The sequence below is a fragment of the Coenobita brevimanus genome, chromosome 51 (genome assembly GCF_032717465.1).
Source record: "Coenobita brevimanus isolate Jiangsu-jjx chromosome 51, ASM3271746v2, whole genome shotgun sequence".
Classification (NCBI taxonomy): Eukaryota; Metazoa; Arthropoda; class Malacostraca; order Decapoda; family Coenobitidae; genus Coenobita; species Coenobita brevimanus.
In genome coordinates this window covers 38,373,758-38,397,704 of record NC_137004.1, presented here as the reverse complement: position 1 = coordinate 38,397,704, position 23,947 = coordinate 38,373,758, and the positions used below count along the sequence as shown (strand labels likewise).

Genomic DNA, 23,947 nt, shown 5'->3' with positions numbered 1-23,947 from the left:
GAGGGGGAAAGAGGGAGGGGGAGGCCGAGGATGAGATGGAGGGATGGGGTGGAGAGGTATATGAGAGAGGGGGGTGTGAGCTGGGAGCAGGGGAGTGAAATGGCGGGGGACAGGGCGACTTGGAGGCGATTTGTTTGTGGCCACCCCAAACGGGATTGAGGCGTCTGGCAATAGATAGATAGATAGATAGATATTTATATATATATATATATATATATATATTAAATGTATATATGTATATCTTTCTCTATCTGTCTACCATCTGTCTGTCTGTCTGTCTGTCTCTCTATTTATGCATGTATATTTTTCCCTTACCCATGAGTATGTTTTTGCATGGTCTTTTTAAATACAGTAGAACGTTGATTGCTTCTGGAGAGGTTGTCTTAAATCGATATCATGCTAAATTGAAGTGTTGTTTTAATGGAATAAAATAGTTTGGTACCTGAGAGAAAATGTAAAAATGCTTTTATTAACTAATAGTCATGAAAAATTTGTCAGAATGATAAATTAGCACCAGCCATTCCCAGTATTGAAGTGTGGAGGTGAATGGCATCATTACTGAGTGGTATGTACAAGTACCCTGCCTGCTGCCTCATGTCACTCACGCCCAGAGCCAGCACGAGAGAACTGAGAATTCTTTGTGTGGTGGGTGACTGGGAGTAGAGGCCAGAGTGCAGTAGGAATGCCTAGAGAAGCATCTGGCATGAAACACTGGGTGCCAAACTTGTTTCCATGGATTTCCATGATGCGCCATATTTAACTCGCATAAAATTGGAAGGATTTGCTTTAACCCCTTGACTGCGGTCAACCCCTAGGATGCACATTAGTTGTATGTGGTGTTTGAAATCGTTGATTTAAAATGATAATCATTAAATTGATGTTCTGCTGCACCTTTGCTATTGCGAGTATAATTATTTTTTCTTAACTCATTATTTACCTTTGAATTTATATTCTGCATGCAAATACCAGACAGGAACTTGGTAGACCAGTACAGAGTTTTGCTGACGTCTGTGTGTCATGCCTTGAGAGTAAATGTATAAAAAAGGTAAAGTGATGATTGAGAGAGAAGGTGACTCCCAGTGTTACATTACAGTGAATGGAGAGAGACTAGAATTGGTTAGAGAGTTCAACTACCTGGGTGCAGTGATAGAAAAAGAGGGGAAAACGTGCAAAAGAAGTAGAAAGCAGAGTGACACAAGAAAGGAAAGTAGCTAGTGCAGTGAAGGCCTTGATAAGAGACAAAGGCTTGAGTGTTGCAGCTTCACGAGACTTACATGAAGGAGTGTTGATGCCAACCATAACATATGGATGTGAGACTAAGGTGTGGCATGAAAATAAAAAATCAAGAGAGAGAGCAGTGGAGATGGGACTGCTGAGGAATGTGTTTGGAGTGCAGAGGGTGGTGACGATTTGAAATAATGTGATTCGTGAAATGTGGATTGTGGAAGTCTGTGGACACCAGAATCGAAGAGTGTGTACTGAGATGGTATGGTCATGTGGAGAGAGTGAATAACAATAGAGTGGTGAAAAAGGTATATCTGAGCAAATTTGAAGGAGGGAGGAGGTGAGGTAGGCCAAGGAGATTGTGGAGGGATATGGTGGATGAGTGTTTGAGGAAGAGAGGTTCGAAAATCGGTGAGGCTAGGGGACTGACGAGATCAAGCTGGCTGGATGAATATTGTGAGGAGAAGTACATGATCAGGGATTTGACACCCCTTTTTAATGTGTCAGTGTCCGGATTGACTATCGGACACATTTGTGTGAAGCTTCAGAACCTGGTGAGTGTTTTTGGTGTATCAGATAGAGACAGGATTCCGGGGGCTTGAATGGTGAGTGAATGGAAGTGTGGCCCACTGGATTGGGCAAGTTTGGGCTCTCTGGACATTGCAACTCCTCACCCTGCCTCAAGGTGGGAAAGGAGGTCTGGATGATGATGGTGATGATGATAAAAAGTTTTTTCAATACCTTAATAATGTATGATGGTATTTTGCCTCACTGGTTTTCTCATCAACAGAGAAAAATCACAGTAATTTAACCCATAATCAGGGCAGACAATCTGTTAACAGTGGTGGCATCTAGCAGTAGGCAGCTTCATAAGTCCCTCAATCTAGACCCAAAAATGTCAAAAGTAGGAAGTCTTTGATGAATAAATTACATCCCAGCGTAGGGTAAAGGTTTTACTGAATACTGAGGCAGCCTAGGGTGGTGCCAGATTGTGGGATGGAATGAAGATGTTGGGAGCCTGTATGAACTCAAATTTGTGTTCAGTGTCAGCAGGGGATAATAGTAATATTTGGTCAAAGAAATGGCAGGAGGAAGTGGATAGCACTAGTTTTAGTCACAAGTGTGTGTATATATGTACTTTGAGGAACATTTTTCAGCAGACTAGTAAAGTGAACCTTTGTTCTTTGCAGCAAGCCTACACTGATGTGACGCTGGCATGTGATGGCAAATTCTACAGTGTGCACAAGTTGGTGCTCTCAACATGTAGTGATTACTTTTGTGCCATGTTTGACAAGACTGCTTGTAAGAGTCCTGTTATAGTGTTGAAAGATATTAAAAGTGAGGACCTAGAAGCTCTGTTAGATTATATGTACCTTGGTGAAGTGAATGTTAGACAAAGTGACTTAGCCTCTTTGATAAAGGCAGCAGAAAATTTAAGAATCAAAGGCCTTGCAGTACCTGATGATGAACCTCCTAATAAGAGCTCTGGAAATGCTCAGTCAAAGAGTGAGTTAAGTAGAAGAGATGTTGGTAGTCCGCCAAGTAAGAGAAAAAGAAGAGATGAAGGTGAAGATGGACGAGAAGATGTCAGACCACAGCCGGTACATTCAGGAACCTTACAAACACCTCCACCAAATAGACCAAAGAGTCCCGTTAGCCAGCGATTAAGTCCTTCTCCCCATCGAACATCTCAGGAGTCCCCTTCAACAGAAGACCGTGCCAGCCGTCCCCTTTCATCACCTGCGGAGCCTTCTCAAACCTCTCATGCATCATCACAACCATCATCTCAGTCCTCAGTATCTCAACCTTCCAATCAGTATAGGTCTGATGAGACTCCTTCATTTGTTAAAGTTGAAATGGAAGAGGATCATGCAACAGATATGCAAGACTCTTATGAATTAAGTACAGATGGGTATAAGGAAGAAGGGAATGAGTCTGGAAGTGGAATGAATAATGATTTGCCCGAGTTCCTACAAGCAGCTGCGTCTGGTGCACTGTCCAGTGGTACAACATCTTACCATCCTTCATTTGCTGGTCCCTCAGGCTATCAGCCGGTAAGATTTTGAATTTTTAGGGTTTCTTGTATTTTAGAATGGCATTTGTTTGATAAAATATTGTATACAGGTAATAAGAGTAGGTCCTTGTTTGGTAGTGTATAATTGAAATTTTTTGTAGGGTGACCTGGCTAGCTGGCAGGGTGATGGATCTATAGGATTTCCTCCGCATCTCAACTTTAGCACCTCAGAAGGATCTAGTCAACAAAATGCACCTGGGGTAAGTGTTGGTGTTAGTTTCGTTGCAATCCATGACATTCACTGGCAGTATACATTTCTAAGCCAAGGTAATTACAAAAGTTTTGTTAGATTATTTTTCATTATTATATACTTGATTGGATACTGGTGATCTGAATGGTTTAGTCACAATTGTGTCAGTAAAGTAGAGCAAGGATACTTCTAAATTTTGAGGAAAGTATAGTAGTAGCTGGTGTAGTACGTATTGATTCCTAAAATGTCCTCTGGCTGTTATTGAGGGAAGAGTTCATAATATAAAATCAGAATAAGAAAAAGGAGATATATTAGAGCTAACTGGAAAAAAAAAAAAAATGAAGCAAGTGGATCAAATCAGCCATTAGTGTTTGAGCGAGACAAGGATGTAAAGGTCAACACAAGAATTATGAGAATGTGAGTGAATCTAGGGAGGATTGGATTATCTTCATACTTGATGATGCAAGTAATGTGTTGCTTGCTGGAAGGGCATGTAATCTTTACCAACAGGTTCAGTGCTTTGTAGACGTCTGATTGATGAGGTCTGAAAGTAATTACAGATTAGAGCTGCAGAGTGATAGTTGTTGAAAGAAATGAATGTTTTGTTGGTGTTGGGGAAATGCGAATAATTTGAAAGGTTAAAGTATTGTGGTTCTGACCTAGAAAAGGTGTAAAGGAAGTAGATTCCAAAATAGAAAAGGTGGTTGTGCTATGAATGCCTTACCAAAAAAATGGGGATTGAGTATGGAAGCTGCAGCATGATGGTGTGAAAGTTGGTGTGCCTGTGTTAATAGGTGAGTGGACTGAGTGGTCCTGCTATCTGGTGGGAGTCTGCGAACTTCTCCATGAAACGTGTTTTGTGGGTTTCAAAGATAAATTTTGCTATGCGCTTTCATGTAGTCTCCTCAAATCACAAAATTTTTCAAATGCCTTTGACAATCATGCTGTTGGAATGTAAGTGGCATTAAGAAGAAGAAAAAAATATAAAATAGGAATCATCTCCATGGAATTAACTTCTGCATACAATATACTATTCAATAAACATCCCATATAATTGGTGTAAGACTATAACATTGTAAGTATATGGAGAAATGCTTTCAAGTACAAACTTTGCCATATTTTAAAATTCGCTACCGGAACAATATGTGTGTGTTCCTGGTTGCTCTCCACTCAACACCTCTTCTACATTGCGTCTCCCACAGCCTACGACGTTGGCATCCATCTTTGATGGAAACCTGGCCCATGCTTTCGTTTCATGAATGGGTGCTGGTCTGCACTGAAAGTTGAATTTGATTTGCAGTCAGCAACAGCACAAACAAAGTTCGTCATTTTGCTAACTGCGCTTATTGTCATTGTCATGCAACCAAGTCATCCCATCACCGAAGCACCTCGCCAGTCTTGTGTTTGTTTACAATCATACGAGTGGCAGAGCCGAGTACCGAGTGGAAATTTTGCATGGTGAATTTATCTGTATCTTTCATCATTGTTTTTAAGAATTGGAAATCCTGTTACCCTTATTCAAATTAAGAAATGGAAATCCTGTTACCCTTATTCAAATTAAGAAATGGAAATCCTGTTACCCTTATTCAAATTATTTACCGTCTTTATACATGCATGAAGGCAATATTTCCACATAAACCCTCTTTAATACATTGTGAGAAATCACCTGATAGAGAGGAGTAGAACATAGATTTGAATATTTTTTCCCCGACTCGTCATCTTTTATAAGGCCGTGAATATTGTAGAGCCCTCAGTTTTGTTGGTGTAAACCTTATGTTCAACATAACAACACTCAGTTTTAGCTGGCTTTGGGTAGAAAAACAGCATCAGATATTGGTAGCTGTAACCCTCACACCCGCAAACACGTATCTGGGAGAAGTTCACAGACTCCCACCAGATGGCAAGACCACTCAGAGCACTGGTTCATTGATAGATGTGGGACTGGTATGGATTGTAGGGAAAGCCCAAGAGGGAGAGAGCATTCAGTAGGAGACTTCAAATCCCCGAAGGCTGTATAGGTTTGCTTTTATTCAGCTTTGGTGAGATTGCTGTGGATTTGAGGAGTTAAGGAATGTTTGTTGCACTGGCTAGATAAGAAAAATGAGAGGTTACCAAACGCTTTGCAGTAAGTTAGTTTACAGTTACAGGTGTTTAAGATAATGTCAGATTGAGAGTTGTTTACTCAGTAGGATGGTGCTAAAGGGTCTGTTTGTGAGTCAGGTTTGCAGGAGGCATGGCTGGGCAAGAAATTTTGTAGTCAGTATGATAAAAAGCTTTCAGGAAGTTGAAATGGATGAGGTATATCAATACAAAGGAAGAAAAATGTGTGGTAAAGAGTACAGCAGAGTGTTGTTGAATTTGATATCACAAATTTAAAGAAAGAAATTCAGATTTAAAACTAACTGGTGTGTTTTGTTGAATTTATTGCTGACAAAACCACTGGATTTAAGTATATTAAAATCTGTTGGATGATGTTGAATGTTAAAATATATTTAAAGAAGAATACAAAGTAAATAATTTAATAAGTAAGAAGATAACAGTGAGACGTATATGAAGACAGTATAAAGGTGGTTCTTCCATGGCACCCATATGTTGCAAGATTTTCTGGTGGGTACAGTTAATGTCATTGAGGTAATATTGTAAGCAAGGAAGTCCACTAATAACATTTTTTGTAAATGAAAACTACAAATTTTGTATCGAGTTAAAGAATTTCTGTTATCATTGCTATGGGTTTTAAAATTTGAATAATTAAAATTTGGTGGCAGATGAAAACTTGGTGGTAGTTTTATGCTATTCTTTGTTGTTAGGAAAGGGAATCCCTTCTGTATCAGAGGGAATCTTATGGATAAGTTGGCTATGGGAAGTTCAGATTTTGATTCAGCCATTTAAAACTATTGATGAGTTTCAATTTCTCAAAGGATATGTTTATTATTACCAGTATTGGTTTTGTTATAAGACTGATAGCTTACTGACTATGCTGTTTTTCAAGGTTATTCTTGTAATTATTATTTCACAGAATCGCTGAGGTGATTTATTGTCATTCATCATAGTTGAGATCTAAAGCATCATAGGCACCTGCATGCCATTAAGCATTTAATCATTCTATGAAATTGTGTTGATAGTGCAATTCAGATGTTGGCAAGCCAATGAGTTATGTATCCAAGACGATCAGACATGTAAAGAGTACGGTAATTAGAGGAAATGTTCTCCCTAGAAGACAAGCGCAATAGGTAATTAACCAAGTACCAGTGATGAATTTCTCAAAATAAAAAGTTCACCAGTACACTAATAATTATAAATGTTGTGTATATTGTGCTTAGAAGTGTTTACTGGTAGTGTTATGCTCATGGCATATTATGATAAGCATCTCCATTAATTACACAGAAACCAGTCTACTTTTATTAATAAGTTTCATGCTGCATCAGCATTAACGAAGCATGCAACGTGTTGAAGCTGTGGAGTTGCTATACATTAATAGGATGTACAAGTTGGTAGGCACTCCTTTGCAGCTGGTGCATTCTAAAGTCCCCTCGCAGAGGAAGATAAGTAAGGGTAAGTTTGTAGGGATGACTATTTAGTATGGTTTCTGGTGTTGGGCATGTCATAAAAATATCCTTTGGTAAATAATGGATGGTTGGATAAGAAAAAAATAAATAAATGAAGACAGCCCTAAGTGGAGATGTTTTATCATGAGAGATCGGTATGTTTTACCTGTATATTTGTCTTGATTAAATGAAGCTCCCTTGAAAATATTCATATACCAGTACAGTGTTAGTGAATATTGAATTTTGTGAGTGTGATAGTTCTTGGGGTTTGAGAGTTGATCTTTGGTTGTAGGGTGCTGCTGTACATTGGATTTTAGTTGATATCCTGAAAATTTGCTGTTTGTTGTGGGTTCTTTTTGGTGCTATTAGTCTTAGACTGAATACCCATTCTTAGGCAGTTGGAAGGAAAGTGCTGAACTGAAACTGATTTGTCTTGAAATTCTTATTTATTTAATGATGACTGAATTGCCAGATGTGGTTAATTTGGCAAGAGACATTGGCCTTTGAAAGACTGGGAAACCAAGTGAAGTAGTATTAACTTCATTTTAGAGAAAGTCTGGCATTCACTTGTCGCAGTTATTTCTGTTATTGTGCATACCATATGATACAGCTTATTTTTTTTAACAGGCTCACTTGGTATGGTTTGCTGTATGTTTTAGTTTATTATGAAATTTGTATAGCTTATTCAGACTCAGTGTGAATTGGACAGGTTGTTAGTATTGATTGTTGTGGAAGTTAATAGATTACAGCTTTGGTAATTATGTGAAACTGTCCTTGGAGTAATGCCAAACATGCTGTGATGTTAAATTGAGAAATTGGAGCTGGGGGGGGGGGAATATGGCACCTTTGGAGTTCCTCTGTGAAGAATCATCATGAAAATAATATGAGGCATACCATGAAGAACTAAGAAGGCACCATTGTTTAAATTCAGTGTTCTAGTTTCCATTTTTCTTGGTTTTGAGGTTAGGACTTTTGACCTTTCATGGAGCTCCTTGTGTGATCTGTATATGTGACATTGGAGCTGGAATCGACTGTTGTTGGTGGATGGATGAGGGGTTGGGTTGGCACCAGTTTGGTATGATACATAAAAGGAATTTTTATTGTAGTGGATAAGTGTATTCAAAAGTTTTTAACCTGTGGCAACGCTAGTTTGTATTTAGTATATACAGTCAAACCTCGGTAACTCGAACTAATTGGGGGGTAGCTCAGTCTGAGTTGTGCAAATTCTCCGGCCTACGCAGGTTTGTACTTTACATCCATATAAATCATCGCAATTTCATGCTCATAAGTATTAAGGCTGACCAAAGTACAAATACATTAGAACTGTGACATCTCTTTACATTACAGTGTGGGTGTGTACAAATATATAGCATATATATATATAATATATATATATATATATATATATATATATATAATGTATATATATATATATATATATATATATATATATATATATATATATATAATATATATATATATATATATATATATATATGGTACTTGAAACCCTCTCACGTGACTTCAGAAACAGACTCCCGTGGGAGATGTATACTGATGATTTTGTGTTGATTGCAGAGAACAAAAGGGAGATGGAGGAAAGATTTAGGAAGTGGAGAGATGGTATGGGACATAAGGGCTTAAGGGTAAATGCAGATTAAACAAGTGATGATATCTAGGGTTGGTGGCGGTACCCACAAGGGCGTGGGAAGTAATTCCATCTTGTGTGGTGTGTGTGATAAATGGATGCACAAGAGATGTAGTGGTATCAGAGGTAGAGTGTGAGATAATGCTGATTGTATATGTACAGCGTGTCGGGGAGAGCAGGTGGAGACTGTCAGGTGTGAAAGGCTTGAACATGCTGGTGAATCTCTTCCATGTGTGGAAGAGCTTTGTTATTTGGGAGACATGTGTGCTGGAGGTGGGGCTGGAGCTAGCTCTGTGTCAAGGGTGAGAAGTGGGTTGAAAAGGTTCAGGGAGCTCTTTCCTCTTCTGACATTGAGAGGACTCACCGTACATGCTAAGGGATCTTTGTATGCAGCATGTGTTAGAAGTGTAATGTTGTATGGTAGTGAGACGTGGGCAGTAAAGGAGGAGGATATTCGCCGGCTCAGACGTACAGAAATGACAATGATTAGGTGGATGTGTAGTGTGTCCCTGCATGCAAGGCCGGGGGGGCTGAGTTTACAATAAAGAGTTGAGAAGTAAGATGGGACTGGAGTGTACTGGTGTTGTGATGAGGAGAGGTAGATTGTGGTAGTTTGGGCATGTGGAGATGATGGGGGATGATAATTGGGTGAGGAAGGTAAGAAGTGTTAATATTGGGGGTGGGGTTATGAGGGGTAGACCGAGAAAGACATGGGACGAGGTCATTAAGTGTGACCTCAGGGTTAAGGGACTGAACAGGGAGGCTGCAATAGATCGGGCAGCATGGAGAGCCGCCATAAGGTGACCAAGGCCAATGCATGCATGTTGGAACCTTTAAAACCAAAACGATATATATGTATACATACGTATACATCATATATGTATATACGTGTGTGTGTGTCTGTGTGTGTGTGTTGTAGTTGGTCCTGACATTTAAGATAACAGTGACCAGCCTCACTCATCCCTGAGTGGCATTACATAAGCAATAAACCCTAACCTCCCCTTGGATATAAACCAGCACAGGCTCAATCCAGTTACCCACAAAACCACCAGGTGCCATAATTTGGTTATATGGTTACCACCCAGTGTAGTAAATGGTTTCCTGGAGTACAGGAAACCATTTGGCTTGTCACTTAATGCAGAGTTGCCCATAGGCAGAAGGAATATGGAAGAGTGAAGGAAAGACAGACAAAACAGGGAGTGTAAAGTCTCCTGTAGGCAGAAGGGTGAGGAACGAATGAAGTAAAGAAAGACAGAAGAGGAAGGAAAGAAGGGAGGAGAGGAAAGGGCAGACACCTGAGATCAGCAGTACATTGAGTGAGTGGATGGTGAGCATCCCCACCTGTGCATATATATATATATATATATATATATATATATATATATATATATATAAAGTCTGTCACAGTGATTCTCAAACTGGGTCGAAAGAAAGGAGGAGAGGAAAGGGCAGACACCTGAGAACAGCAGTACATTGAGTGAGTGGATGGTGAGCATCCCCACCTGTGCATATATTATATATATATATATATATATATATATATATATATATATGAAGTCTGTCACAGTGATTCTCAAACTGGGTCGTGACCCACCTTTGGGTCGCAAGAGGAATTTTGATGGGTCGCGGGGACATAGAATAGACTTAATGCTTTCAGTATTTTATTTACTTAATTGAAATTAATTATCCTTATTACAGTATTAGCATATTCATGCTAATACGTTATGCCACATACCGGTTACTCTCTCTCTCTCTCTCTGTACTCTGTGGGTTGCAAAGTCATTAAATATTCCAAATAGGGTCACACACTAAAAAGTATGAGAACCGCTGGTCTGTCAGATACGTTTATGTGAACCTACAGAACGTGCTGAATTTTTTTGGTGTATCAGATAGACCCAGGCGCTTGAATGGAAGTGTGGCCTAGTGGATTGGGCAGATTTGGGCTGTCTGGACATTGCTGGTCCTCACCCTACCCTAAGGTGGGAAAGGGGGTCTGGATGATGACACACACACACACACACACACACACACACACACACACACAGAGCAATTTAATGATGCAGGGGAGGTGGTGGCTCACTTGGTAGAGAGGTGGCCTGCAGTCCTGACGGACCCAGGGTCAAACCTCCGCTGGAGCAGGGAGTGGTTTATGGATTTGAATTTCATAAAATCAGACTTTACTGATCTACCAGAAGACCCGCCGACATGTCGTAAAACTACCCCCGCTAATACCAATACACCAGTCCTGTATGCAACAGCCCTAGCTTGTATTCAATATGGATGGTGGGTGTTAGTGCTGTAGTGGTGACATGTGGAGGTGTATGGCATGTAGGAGGGCTACTGGGCCTGGGAGCAGGCTGCGAAGCCTATGCCTAGACTCGGACACTTAAAAAAAAAAAAAAAAAAAAAAAAAAAAAAAAAAAAAACCACTAGGCTGGGTATCGTGTCTCGGGTTACAGGTGTTAATGTACGATACCTCTAGGAGCGATGCCCCAGCTTAACAGTGGGGGTAGAAATACCGCCATACCCCGTCTAACAATGGCCAAACACCGGTTTAACAATGGGTTTTGATTTTTACTGAGTGTGATATTTTAGACAAATTGTATGTTCAGGTTGATTTATAAACCGTTTGAAGTATTAGATTAATGTGTTGTCGCCATAGGTTGGGTGAACATTGTCATTTTGGGGTACAGTTTACTAAGCTTGATTTTTTTTCCATACTTATATTTGATGATTTTCAGATTTGTTGGTTTTATTGAATTATTTACGTGTGTTAGGTTAGCATCTTTTACAGATGTTAGGCTATTTAAATTTGCTTTAAACTTGATTTTAGATTGATTTGGATTTGTTTAGGACTTGGTTGGGGGAGGAAACCCAAGGCTCAAAATTGCATGCCTATATTTTACACGTTAAATCTACCCTGAGATACGATACCCAGCCAAACGATGGGTTTTTACTTAACTAACTGCATTGTTAAACTGGGGTATACCTGTATATTTAACATGCAAATCATAGAGATGCATATTTGAGCCTTGGGGTTTCCCCCAACCAAGTCCTAAACCCATCCAAATGAGTTCAAAAACAAGTTTGTAGCTAACGTAAACCTCCAAATAGCTTTAAAGCAAGCTCAACTAAGACTAAAAGCAGTTTATAACGCACCTAAACCTATAAATTATATCTGGAAATCGTCAAATATAAGTCTGGAAAAATCAAACTTAATAACTGTATCCCAAAAATGACAATATTCACCCCACGTATGACTAAATCACATTAATCTAAGTCTAAAAGCATTTTGTAAATCAACTTCAGTACAAAATTTAAGTCTAAAATATCAAAATCGGTAAAAAAAAAAAAAAAATCAAAACCCATCGTTAACATGGAGTTGGACCATTGTTTGGCTGGGTATGGCGGTATTTCTACCCTTTTTGCTAAGCCGGGGTATTGCATCTAGGTGTATTGTATCTTGGGGTATACCTGTGTACAGTATATATATATATATATATATATATGTACAGTCAAACCCCTACTTATGAAGGATTGATTTAGAAAAAATCCGCATATAGGGAAAAAAGTGTGTGTGTGTGTGTGGGGGGGGGATCAGTCTTAGCAAGGAAGGATGGGGTATGGTGAATACACCGATGAGGAGGGGAGGTGATAATTGCAGTTCAGGAAAGGATAGTGGATAAGTGGAGGGTGTGAGAGAGAGCGAGAGGATAGCACAGAAGTAGGTATGGAGTAGAAAGGCAGTAGGTTAGAGGGAGAGAATTTTGTGACCTCAGTAATTAGAGGATTAGGGTTAGGTTAGAGAGAGAGAGGAGGGATGAGGGATGTTAAGAATGAGAGTATAAGAAGGGGGGGGGGGGCTGTGGGATAGAGAGAAAGAACTTTGTGTCCTTAGTAATAATGAGTTTATGGTTGGGTTGGAAAGAGAGAGAGAGAGAATAGCACTGAAGTAGGTATGGAGAATAAAGGAGATGAGGTTGAGGGAAAGAGCTTTGTGTCCTTAGTAATTATGAGATTAGGGTTGGGTTGGAGACTGAGTATGAGAATGAGATTGACTTAGAAAAAAACAGGAAAGACCTTTAAGAACCAATTATTTTGGTAAGTTGGGGATTGCCTGTATATATATATATATATATATATATATATATATATATATATATATATATATATATATATATGTATATATATATATATATATATATATATATATATATATATATATATATATATATATATACTGTATATATATTTATGTATGTATGTATATATGTGGTACGTGGGGGTGCTCACCATCCACTCACTTGATGTAGTGCTGCTGTCGGGTGTCTGCCCTTTCCTCTCCTCCATCCTTCTTTCCTTCCATCCTCTGCTGTCTTTCCTCCATTCTTTCCTTGTCCTTCTGCCTACGGGTGACTTTACACTCCGTCTATCGTCTTTCTTTCCTTCATTCTTTCTTCTTCCTTCTGCCTGTGGGTGACTCTGCACTGAGTGACAAGCCAAATGGTTTCCTGTACACCAGGAAACCATTTACTATGCTGGGTGGTAACCATATAACCAAATTTTGGCACCTGATGGTTTAGTGGGTAATTATTGCGCTCCAATCGGATTGAGCCGGTGAAGGCTTATATCCAAGGGGTGGTTGGGGTTTATTGCTCAAGTAATGCCACTCAGGGATGAGTGAGGCTGGTCGCTGTCATCTTAAATGTTGGGACCAACTGCCTAGCCCCGGGCTCCTACGCTTCTCTTGGGGCAAGTATTTACACAGTTGAGTCTTGATTTAGGGAACACTGATGTAGTGGAAGCCTGAGGTAGCAGAGTTATATTTTCCCGTTATTTTTACCCAGTTTAACGGAAAATTTCTGTTAAATCGAGCATAATTCCATTAAGGAAATTCCGCACACAATACAGTAATTCATTTCTGGGAGTATTAATTATGGGTTCAGATTGTTTTGGGTAGCATTGAGAGTTAGCATAGTTTGTTTTAGGTTTGGGTTGCCTTCGAGGATTTAGCAGAAAATAGCTAAAAATACCGGAAAATTTTCCTTTATATTCAGTCTTGGGAAATTACTAGTGGAGAAGAGAGAAAAAGTGAGTCGATGGAGGGAGCACTTTAAGGAATTGTTAAACATGGAGAGTGAAAGTTTTGCAAGTGTAAGTGGCTGGGAAATGGCTGGGAGATGGAGGGATGTGAGAAGAGAGGAAGAAATCAGTAGGATGGAAGTTGTGGAAGCAATGAAGTAAGTCAGAATGGGGAAAGCCCCAGGAATTGATGGGGTGTGTGGTGAAATGCTGTAGCATGGGGGAGAGGTTGTAGAAAGGATGTGGAAGATTTGCAGATTGGCCATGGAGGAAGGTAGAGTCCCGGAGGATTGAAAGTAAGGTATAATTATTCCACTGTACAAAGGAAAAGGGGAAAAAGAAGAGTATGGTAATCATAGGGGCATTTGTCTTCTTAGTGTAATAGAAAAAGTATATGGTAGGATTCTTATTGACAGAGTGAGGGAAATAGCAGAGGAATTAGTTGGAGAGGGAGGCTTTATGAAGGGAGGAGGTTGTGTAGACCAGATATTCATTCTTAGATCTTTAGTGGAAAAGTTTCTAGAGAAGGGAAAGAAGTATGCAGCCTTCATGGATTTGGAGAAAGCATAAGTGGTAGATGGTGGCAACCATCATCCACTCACTTGATGTAGTGCTGCCTACTTCTTCCTTTATCATTCTTTTTCTGTGCCTGCCCTCCTCTCTGCCTATTTCTCCCATCTTTCCTGTCACTTCTTATTACTTTTCCTTCATTTACAGGTGGCTTTACATTGAGTGACTAGCCAAATGGTTTCCTGTAAGCCAAGAAACCATGTACAATGCTAGGTGGTAACCACATAACCAAACCATATGTGCTACCTCTGTGTCAACAAGTGGGTTGGTGGAGGGTTAGTGCCTCTCCCTGTAAAACAACTCAAAGTCAAATGGCCACCCCTTGAGGGATTATGGCGTCTGGGAGTAGATAGATAGTTATGACAGGGTGGATAGACAAGGATGGTGGAAAGTATTAAGAATATATGGAGTAGGTGGGAAGTTGTTGAATGCCGTGAAGAGTATGTATGAGGGTGCTAAGGCTGCAGTGCATGTGGATAGTGAACTGAGTGAATTTTTCTATTTGAAGGTTGGATTGAAACAGGGATGTGTTATGTCTCCATGGTTGTTCAGTCTGTATATGGATGGGGTTATAAAAGAGATACAAGGTAGGGCAGTGGATGTTGGATCAGCCCTAATGAGAGAGGGCAGTGTTTGGAAACTCCCTGCACTGTTGTTTGCAGATGATACTGTGTTGTTATGACGAAGGGGAGCTGCAAGGCTTGGTGGATGAGCATGGGAGTGTGTGTAAGAAAAGAAATCTAATGGTGAAAGTACGGAAAAGTAAAGTTATGGTCTACGAGAGAAGTGAAGTCAGTGAATGTACAGTCGTCAGCACAAATTCGCTGCAAGCCTGCTCGTGTGATGTGGTTGTTTTGTCTGGCAACAATGTATAAGAACTAGTCGCCACACAGGCTTTTATACGCTTTAAAGGCGTGTTTGTAAGAATTAGTGCTATAAATCGCCCTGAATGCAATGGTCTTTATATCTGATTAGCATAAAAGTCCCCCCCCCATGCTCCTTCATTTCCACTCCCCTCTCTCCGCACCCTGTATACCTTAACCACGGTGCAGATCTACGTAATGAACTGCACTCTTCTTCATTTCTTGTCTATTTCTGTAACCTTTTAGCTCCTTACATTCGAGAGTATATTGCCATGTCTCAGTCTTTTTCACCCACTCTTTACTCCAAACGTGATGCAGTAGTTCGAAACATGATGGGTTCTGATCCTGCTTCATGAATCAGTGAACAGTATGAGGAGGGTGGGAACATTTTCCTTGAAACGAGAGAGAGAGAGAGAGAGAGAGAGAGAGAGAGAGAGAGAGAGAGAGAGACAGACAGACAGAGACAAACAAAGAGAGAGAGGAAGTAAGAAGAATGGGCACAAATGTTTGTTTAATTTCGCTTACTGAATTAATAGCCACCAGCTGCCAGGCTCACTAAACACACACACACACACACACACACAGAGTAAAGATTACATCACAAGAACGAGACCTCAAACGTTTCTGTATCTAGCGGCTGTTGGTGGTGACAAGGGGTGGAGAAAAGAATGACAATTATTAAAGCTTTTCGAGCAATTGAGAACAGGACAATATTGGTTTAGTAAACAGTCAAGAGAGAATTGTGATGCACCAGTCGGGTTAGTGCCGTGGATAAATGAATGAAGGTAGAGAGAGTGAGGAGAGGAGAAAGTGGAGAGGCATGAACGTGAGTGGGGAGTAGGAGGGGGAAGGAGGGGTGGGGGGACATCAGGAGGAGAAAGGAGGAGAGAGGGGAAGGGAGTTTAGACACGGTTATGAGGAATGAGTATTACACTCGTACGTCGTTTCATAACATTCTGTCAGCTTTTGCACTTTTTTTTATACTGATTAAATACGGTATACATAATATTGTACTCTAGCCAGCCTCTAGCACCATTAAAAAAACAAAAAAAAAAAACACGTCGTTAAAGTGTATAAAAGGCTACGTGGCAACTAGTCCCCTTACACTGTTGCCAGACAAAAGAACTCACATCACACGGGTAGACTTGCAGCGAATTTATGCTGACGACTGTACATGAGGTTGGATGCTGAGGAAGTGGAAAATGTGAGTGCATTACGTACTTGGGTAGTGTGATGAGTATGGATGGAAGTTTAGAGGCTGAAGTGCTTCAAAGGGTACATCAAGGAAGAAAGGTTGCTGGTTCCTTGAAAGCTGTGATTAGAAACAGGGAAATGAGCATGGAAGTGAAAAAGTTACTACATGGCATTATTATGATACAGTCTCTAACGTATGGAATTGAAACTTGGACCTTGTTGGAGGGACAGAAGTCAAGAGTGAGAGCAGTGGAAATAAGTTATTTGAGAGGAGCATGTGGAATCACATGGAGAGACAGACTGACAAATGAGGAAGTGGAAGAGCATTGTGGTGTGGATGTGATAAGTGTTAGAAGAAACACAGTGAGGTGGTTTGGCCATGTGGAGAGGATGGAGACTGAGAGACTGACGAGGAGAGTGTATGTAAGTGAGGTGGAAGGGGAAGAGTAAGGAGGAGGTCAAGGATGAGATGGAGGGATGGAGTGGAGAGGTATGTGAGAGAGGAGGGGGGGTGAATTGGGAGCAAGGCAGTGAAATGGTGGGGAACAGGGCGACATGGAGGGAATTTGCTTGTGGCCACCCCTTATGGGATTAAGGCGTTTGGCAATAGATATATAGATAGATTGAGTTTTGGTTGTGGAACTCAATTTAGTGGAAAGTTTGACATAAAAGAATGGGGGTTGGCTGGATTAGTTTGTTCAATTGAGCAACTACTGTATATATTATGTATGCAATAAATTTGTACCCCTCTGAGGAAATAAAATACGCAATTCTCTTTGCAAAACAGTTTTTGCTTTCAGTGCAGGCAATTATTCTTGTAAGTCAGGGATGTTTCTAAGTGTAATACTGTGAACTGTGAAGGGGGTGACTGGCAAGAAATCATCAGTATAGGTAGTCATGAAGCTTTGACCTCTTCACTTTGATGACATTAAATTTTGTTCGTTCTATCTTCTTACTTATTTAGCTTAGGAGGCTTCTGACTGAAAAAGTTAGACATCCTTAATTCCTTCACTACTAAACATGTTCTAAGTTGAGAAAAAACATTGATGGTAGCAGATACAGAGATACTGTATAAAAATGTCATTGGATTGAAGGGGTTATTAGACAGTACTCTTTTAATTTACCGTGGACAGAAACAAGAAATGATCAGGTCAGGATGGCGAATTAATTGTTTGCAATCCTCTGTGATGTACATTTAGAAACAACTGTTGTTTTCTGTGATGGTTTGCTGGAATGCCAAGTTTTATTTAAGAATCTTGGTGGGAGGAAGAGAAGGGCACTTCTAGTGTGTTGTTTTGTTGAGGGTGATGATCATAGTCATTCATCCACTGGTAGTATTTTCAGAGCGAATAAGAAGTATAATTACCGAATTTTAAATTTGGTGCATTGCTATCTCCGAGTCCCCAGTGGAATAGGTTTAACCCGACAGTTGAGGCATTAGGTTTCCTGTCGACCTCCCCCCCACCCTCATGCGCAAAAAGGAAATAATGTTGAGAATAATTTTTGCACATACGAAGTGAAAGTTCATGGAAAAGTATAGGAAAAACAAACGTGAGTCCACTCACTCGATGTAGTGCTGCTCTCGGGTGTCTGCCCTTTCCTCTCCTCCCTCCATTCCCTCCATTCCTTCCTCTTCTGACTTTATTTACTTCATTCTTTCCACGTCCTTCTGCCTACGGGTGACTTTACACTCCTTCTTTTGTCTTTGTCCTTCATTCTTTCCTCTTCCTTCTGCTTGTGGGTGACTCAACACTGATTGACAAGCCAACTGGTTTCCTTTACATTAGGAAACCATTTACTATGCTGGGTGGTAACCATATAACCAAATTATGGCACCTGGTGGTTTAGTGGGTAATTACGGCGCTCCAGTCGGATTGAGCCGGTGAAGGTTTATATCCAAGGGGTGGTTGGGGTTATTGCTCACGTAATGCCACTCAGGGATGAGTGAGGCTGGTCACTCTCGTCTTTAATATCAGGACCAAGTTTCCTAGCCCCGGGCTCCTACTCTTCTCATGGGGCAGCATAGGATTGGATGATGGATGGTTGGAGTTTATTATTTACATTAGCTCAGCCTTGGCAAAGTACGTAATGAGGACTTTCCTGGTCTATTCCCTCCCCATGTGTCATTTTTTTTTTTTTTTTTTTTTTTTTTTTTTTTTTAAAGTAATTTTTGCTTGTATGAAATGAAAAAGTGCATGGAAAAGTTTAGGAAAAACAAATATGAGTTCATTATTTACCTTTAGCTGTGGTGAAGTCTTGAGGACAAATGGGAGAAATATGTAGCATGTCCATTAAAAAAAAAAAAAAAAAAAAAAAAAAAAAAAAATGCTCGTGATGTACATCGCAGCTACAAGTTTTCCACCATGTGATTTACGTTGCAGCTATTGGGTTAACTAGTAGGTGCGTTTTCCCCCCCCCCCAGATCCTCTCTGGAGTGGACAGCTATTTGCAGGCTTTCTGCATTTGGCTCTTAGATGCCTGTTCCATGTTGTTTCTTATCTTGCTCTTATACATTTACTGTTTTCCAATTTGTTTCATTCATAATTTTAATGCCATTATTACCCTCCCCAATCTTATTTAGGACTTGTCCTATTGCCATTTATTTATGTTCATTTGTCAGTCATCATCATCATCTAATCATGGGTTACCCCATAAGAAGCATAGGAGCCTGGGGCTAGGCAAGTTGGGCCTGACATTTAAGATGAGTGTGACCAGCCTTACTCATTACTGAGTGGCATTAAGTGAGCAAAAAACCCCAACCTTTCCTTGGATATAAACCGGCACAGGCTCATTCCAGTAGAGCACTTTAATTACCCACTAAACCACTAGGTGCCATAGTTTGGTTGTATGGTTACCACCTAGCATAGAAAATGGTTTCCTGGTGCACAGGAAACCATTTGGCTTGTCACTCAGTGTAGAGTCACTTGTAGACAAAAAGGAAGAGGAAAGAAAGGAGGTTGTCACTCATTGTAGAGTCACTTGTAGACAAAAAGGAAGAGGAAAGAAAGAAGGAAGGAAGGACATTAGAGGATAATGGTATTTTGTAGTCTTGTAATACCATCATAATCATCAAACATGAGTGATCTAGAACAGAACATAAACTGAAATATTAAGGAAATTTACAGCACGCTTCTTGGATACCTGATGTTTTGTAAGCAGGTGAGATTCAGAGGTGAAGTTATAATTTATGGACTTTGTTAACTGGTATATTTCAAATACAGTCATGATTGAGGTATGGAAAATGTGTTGTTCTGTGCTTAATCACTATGTGCCAACATTATTTTTTGCGTGGCCGGTCTGTAACAATGGGCGTACAGTATTTCCCCAAACGTCCTGTTTTCAAACCTTCATATTTGGGAAATTATAGCAGTTAGGGAAACAGAGACCATATTACTCACCAACTCATCTTCTTGCGAGTGAAATCATCCCCAGGTCTGCAGGTGGTTGCTTTGATGAGTAAGGATATGAAGAAGTTGGGTAACTTGGCACTCAAAGCAGGATGTATTCATGCGTGCATGCGTGCGTGGCCCCGACTTGGGGTTTGCTCTCAGCGTGATAATTTCTCCACTTCTACAGAAACTAGACACAGTGGCGTCCAAGGTACACCCCATGGCACCATCACTGAGCCCTTTCCTAGTATCCTTGGAAATAGGCTTGCCAGGGATGGATGAGGCAAGGGGTTTGCATGAGGCAGGAACAGAATTGGACAAGAAAAGTTTCAGAAATTATCGCTCTGCATCTGGCACAGTCACAGAGAAGACTGAGGTTCGCTTGCATGATGTGGCGGGAGTCTCTCCCTACCCTTTAGTACCAAGATCAAATGGCGGCCAGTTCAGATGACGGCGGGAATACATTAGCGGCTCCTCCCGTCACCTGACCACCCGACAGTCCCTGTCCACCCACTTTTCCGCGACAATTTCTGCTTTTCGGGGCTTAGGTGCTAACATCACTCCTTTTACATCAGTATGTTTGCTGACCAGCTAAATTCTTACCACACTGTAAGGGATAGAATGAGCTCATTTAACTCTGAATGTTTAGCTGAAATTTTCTGGCTGAACAGATAATTTTCTTAGTTGAGGGAAGCACCCTGTTCTCTAAGGATTGACCACCATTTTCAGGTATTTCAGGTTATGCACTAGCTTATGGTCATAACATTCTAAACAAAGGTATATAGAACAAGACTGGCTGCTGTACTGTTAATGACTTTCATTCTGAGACAGAGTATTATGTTGGTTACTAAGTGGAAGTGATAGAGTTTAGTCTACTGTTTCTGAAACATTCAACATAGTATTCATGCCTAGTGCCCTATACTGTACACCCGAAAGTACTAATCCCCCCCGCAGTAGCCGGAGTCGCAGCCAGTGAGCGCCCAAGCTATCGAACACCCCACACCCACCGCCCCTACCCCAACCCCAGCGTAGATGTTGTTGTATAGATGTGGAATGGCCGAAGCTGGTGATGTTGTGATGTCATTATTGTTTTTTATAGACAATTAGAACCAGTACGGATTAGTATATAAAGATACAGTATTTAATGTGTAATACTGTGCTTTTATCCACAACAAATGAGAAAGGCACAAAAATGAAAGATCTACAATTTATTATGGGTTATTGTCTACATACTCACATTCTCAATCGGTAGAGAGTTGGCCTGCAGTCCCAACGGACCCAGGTTCGAATCCCGGCTGGGGCAGGGAACAGTTTAAGGATTTGAATTTCATTAAAAATCAGGCTTTACTGATCTACCAGAAGACCCGCCGACATGTCGTAAAAATACCCCCGCTAATACCAATACACCAGTCCTGTATGAGACAGCCCTAGCATGTATTCAATATGGACGGTGGGTGTTAGCGCCGAAGTGGTGACATGTAGAGGTGTATGGTATGTAGGAGGACTGCTGGGCCTTGATAGCAGGCTGTGAAGCCTATGCCCAGAGTCGGACACATAAAAAAAAAAAAAAATGTATTGTTACAGATTAGTATAGCATAGTGAACAATATCTGTTGAAAGGGATGATGTCTTTTCTCATCCATTCTCATTCCCACCGCCACCACCCTTTTGTCTGGGTTCCTGTCTCCAACGAACGTCTCTGGTACCCTCTTGTCCCCCACTCCCGCCCTTTGTTTTAACCAACAGAAACTACAGTACAGTAATGATCAAATGATTTGTCAGGCATTGATTGTGTGTGTGTGTGTGTATGTATGTATATATATATATATATATATATATATATAATATATATATATATTATATGTATATAATATATATATATTATAATATATATATATATATATATTATAATATATATATATATATATTATAATATATATATATATATATTATAATATATATATATATATATTATAATATATATATATTATAATATATATATATATATATTATAATATATATACAGGTAACTCGCACGGAACACGATCTCACGGAACGCGCTCGCAATTATACACGGTAAGGGCTGGGATACCTATAAGACAACGTAAGATTAAAAAACCATTATGAAAACTACAAATTAACGCAGGAGAGGCCTTTGAAAGATCAAATCCTCGAACGTCACCGCAGCGTGTGGTTTGTTTTGATTACGTGACGATCTAGGCGGGAAATTATTCAGAGAGTGAGACATTCCTGAGTACAGTAGCACAGTATTTGTAAGTTAAATATTTACAGTACTGTACTGTTCTGGTAAGTTTATGTGCAACTTAAAGTACTATTAAATAACGTTAAAGCAAGAAATAAAGTCTTATAACCAGTTTACCTGATAGGCATCAGAATATTGCCTTTTTTATTTGTTCGTTTTTTCCACAGTGCTGTTCAGTATTTGTAAGTTATATATTTACTGTTCTCGTATGTATTGTACTTGTAAGCACTTAAATAAAGTTAAATCATTAAATAAAGCCTTGTAACCAGATAACCCGAATTATATGATTACCCATGATCGGCGTCGGAATATTGCCTTTTTTGTTTGTTCGTTAAACTCTTACTGTACTGCTTTTCTACAGTACTGTATTTGTAAGTTAAATATTTACTGTTCTGGTATGTACTTGTAAGCAATTAAAGCATTAAATAAAGCCTTGTAACCAGTTAACCTGATTTATATGATTACCCATGATTGGCGTCGGAATATTGCCTTTTTTTTGTTTGTTCGTTAAAGACTTATAATAAGAGAAAAATACATTTTTGTCTTGGTATCTTTACCTATTTGCTCAGGTTTGCTGTAATGGTTTGCAACTTGTAGAAAACTGTGAAAGCTTTCGGGAAGTGAACGAAAATCTGGGACATGACCTTGACTTCACCGTCTCATGTATCATCTGTCAGTTCACCACCGGCTATCGTGATGAGTGGATATACGATTTTTTCGCTCGTGGCCATGCCTAACCACACATAGTTACACCCATTATCTCGACCCAGACAGAAAATACAACCTTTTTCCTCCCTTGCAAAACACAAACAACCACCCTGTTTACGAGACAGCAATATATATTGCGAAAATAACAAGGTAAAATGATAAAGATGAACGTAAAATGATTGAGAAAGATGAACATGTTATGATGGAAGAAATACGTTTTCCCTGTCTGTAAACGTATTTATTTCTGCTTTGTATCTGTATTCGTAATAATTAGACTTACTGTTAGTTCTGAAACTGCATTAGGATTCTATTTTTAGCCATTCTCGTGGTGTGGGAGCTGGACAACTTCCTTATTGCTAATCGGACTGACCCTCCACTTTATTCTCCCGTGGCAGACTCTAGCCTTGAAGGACGTGCAGTTTTCTCATTTAGGACTGAAAATTCAACTCTTTCGCTCCCTTTTCCAAGCATGGGCACAACGATAACGTAAAAAATAACTCGAAACTACCATAAACATATATCAAAAAGGTGAAAATGTATTCATAACTTTTTTTTTTTTTCCAGCCATTCCTAACAGATTATGTACTGAAATCATTCGATATCACAGTACTGCATTTCTAAGTTAAATATGTACTGTTCTGGTATGTACTTGTAAGTTAAAGCACTGGTACCAGTTAACCTAATTTATTACCTATGATCGGCGTCGGAATGTTTCCTTGTGTTTACGTACAGTATTTGTGTGTTGAAGTTTTGCTCAGGAGTACTGTATTTGTGAGTTATAACATTAAATAAACCTTCTAACCACTTAAAGTGCTTTCTAGTGACAGATAACAGCAAAACAACACATTTGGGGGGTCTAGGGAGCAAAATACGGAGTAGTTTAAATATACGCGATTTCGCACCTAACACGGCACGGTAGGAACGAAACCCTCGTGTTCCGTGCGAGTTACCTGTATATTATAATATATATATATATATATATATATATATATATATATATGGAAGGGTTAACAAAGGGCGGGAATAGGGGACGAGAGGCCATGAGAGACGTTTGTTGGAGACAGGAACCCAGAGAGAAGGGTGGTGGAGGTTGGAGCGAGAATGGATGGGGAAAGACATCTTATCTTTCAACATATGTTCACTATACTACGCTAATTTGTAACATTATAATATAGGATGTAAGTATGTACACAATAAC

General features: G+C 39.8%; 1 protein-coding gene across 13 annotated transcripts in view; it reads left to right on the top strand.

Annotated features, from left to right (window-relative positions):
* LOC145400266 (uncharacterized) overlaps window positions 1-23,947 on the top strand; it is a 133,392-nt gene that overhangs the window by 20,803 nt on the left and 88,642 nt on the right. For all 13 annotated transcript variants that reach the window (XR_013897406.1, XM_080272813.1, XM_080272808.1 and 10 more), the window contains exons 3-4: window positions 2,415-3,278; window positions 3,400-3,498. Coding sequence is in view for 12 of the 13 variants with exons in the window: in XM_080272813.1 (XP_080128939.1) it covers window positions 2,415-3,278; window positions 3,400-3,498 (963 nt within the window). In the remaining variant the exon portion in view is untranslated. The remainder of the gene's footprint in view (window positions 1-2,414; window positions 3,279-3,399; window positions 3,499-23,947) is intronic.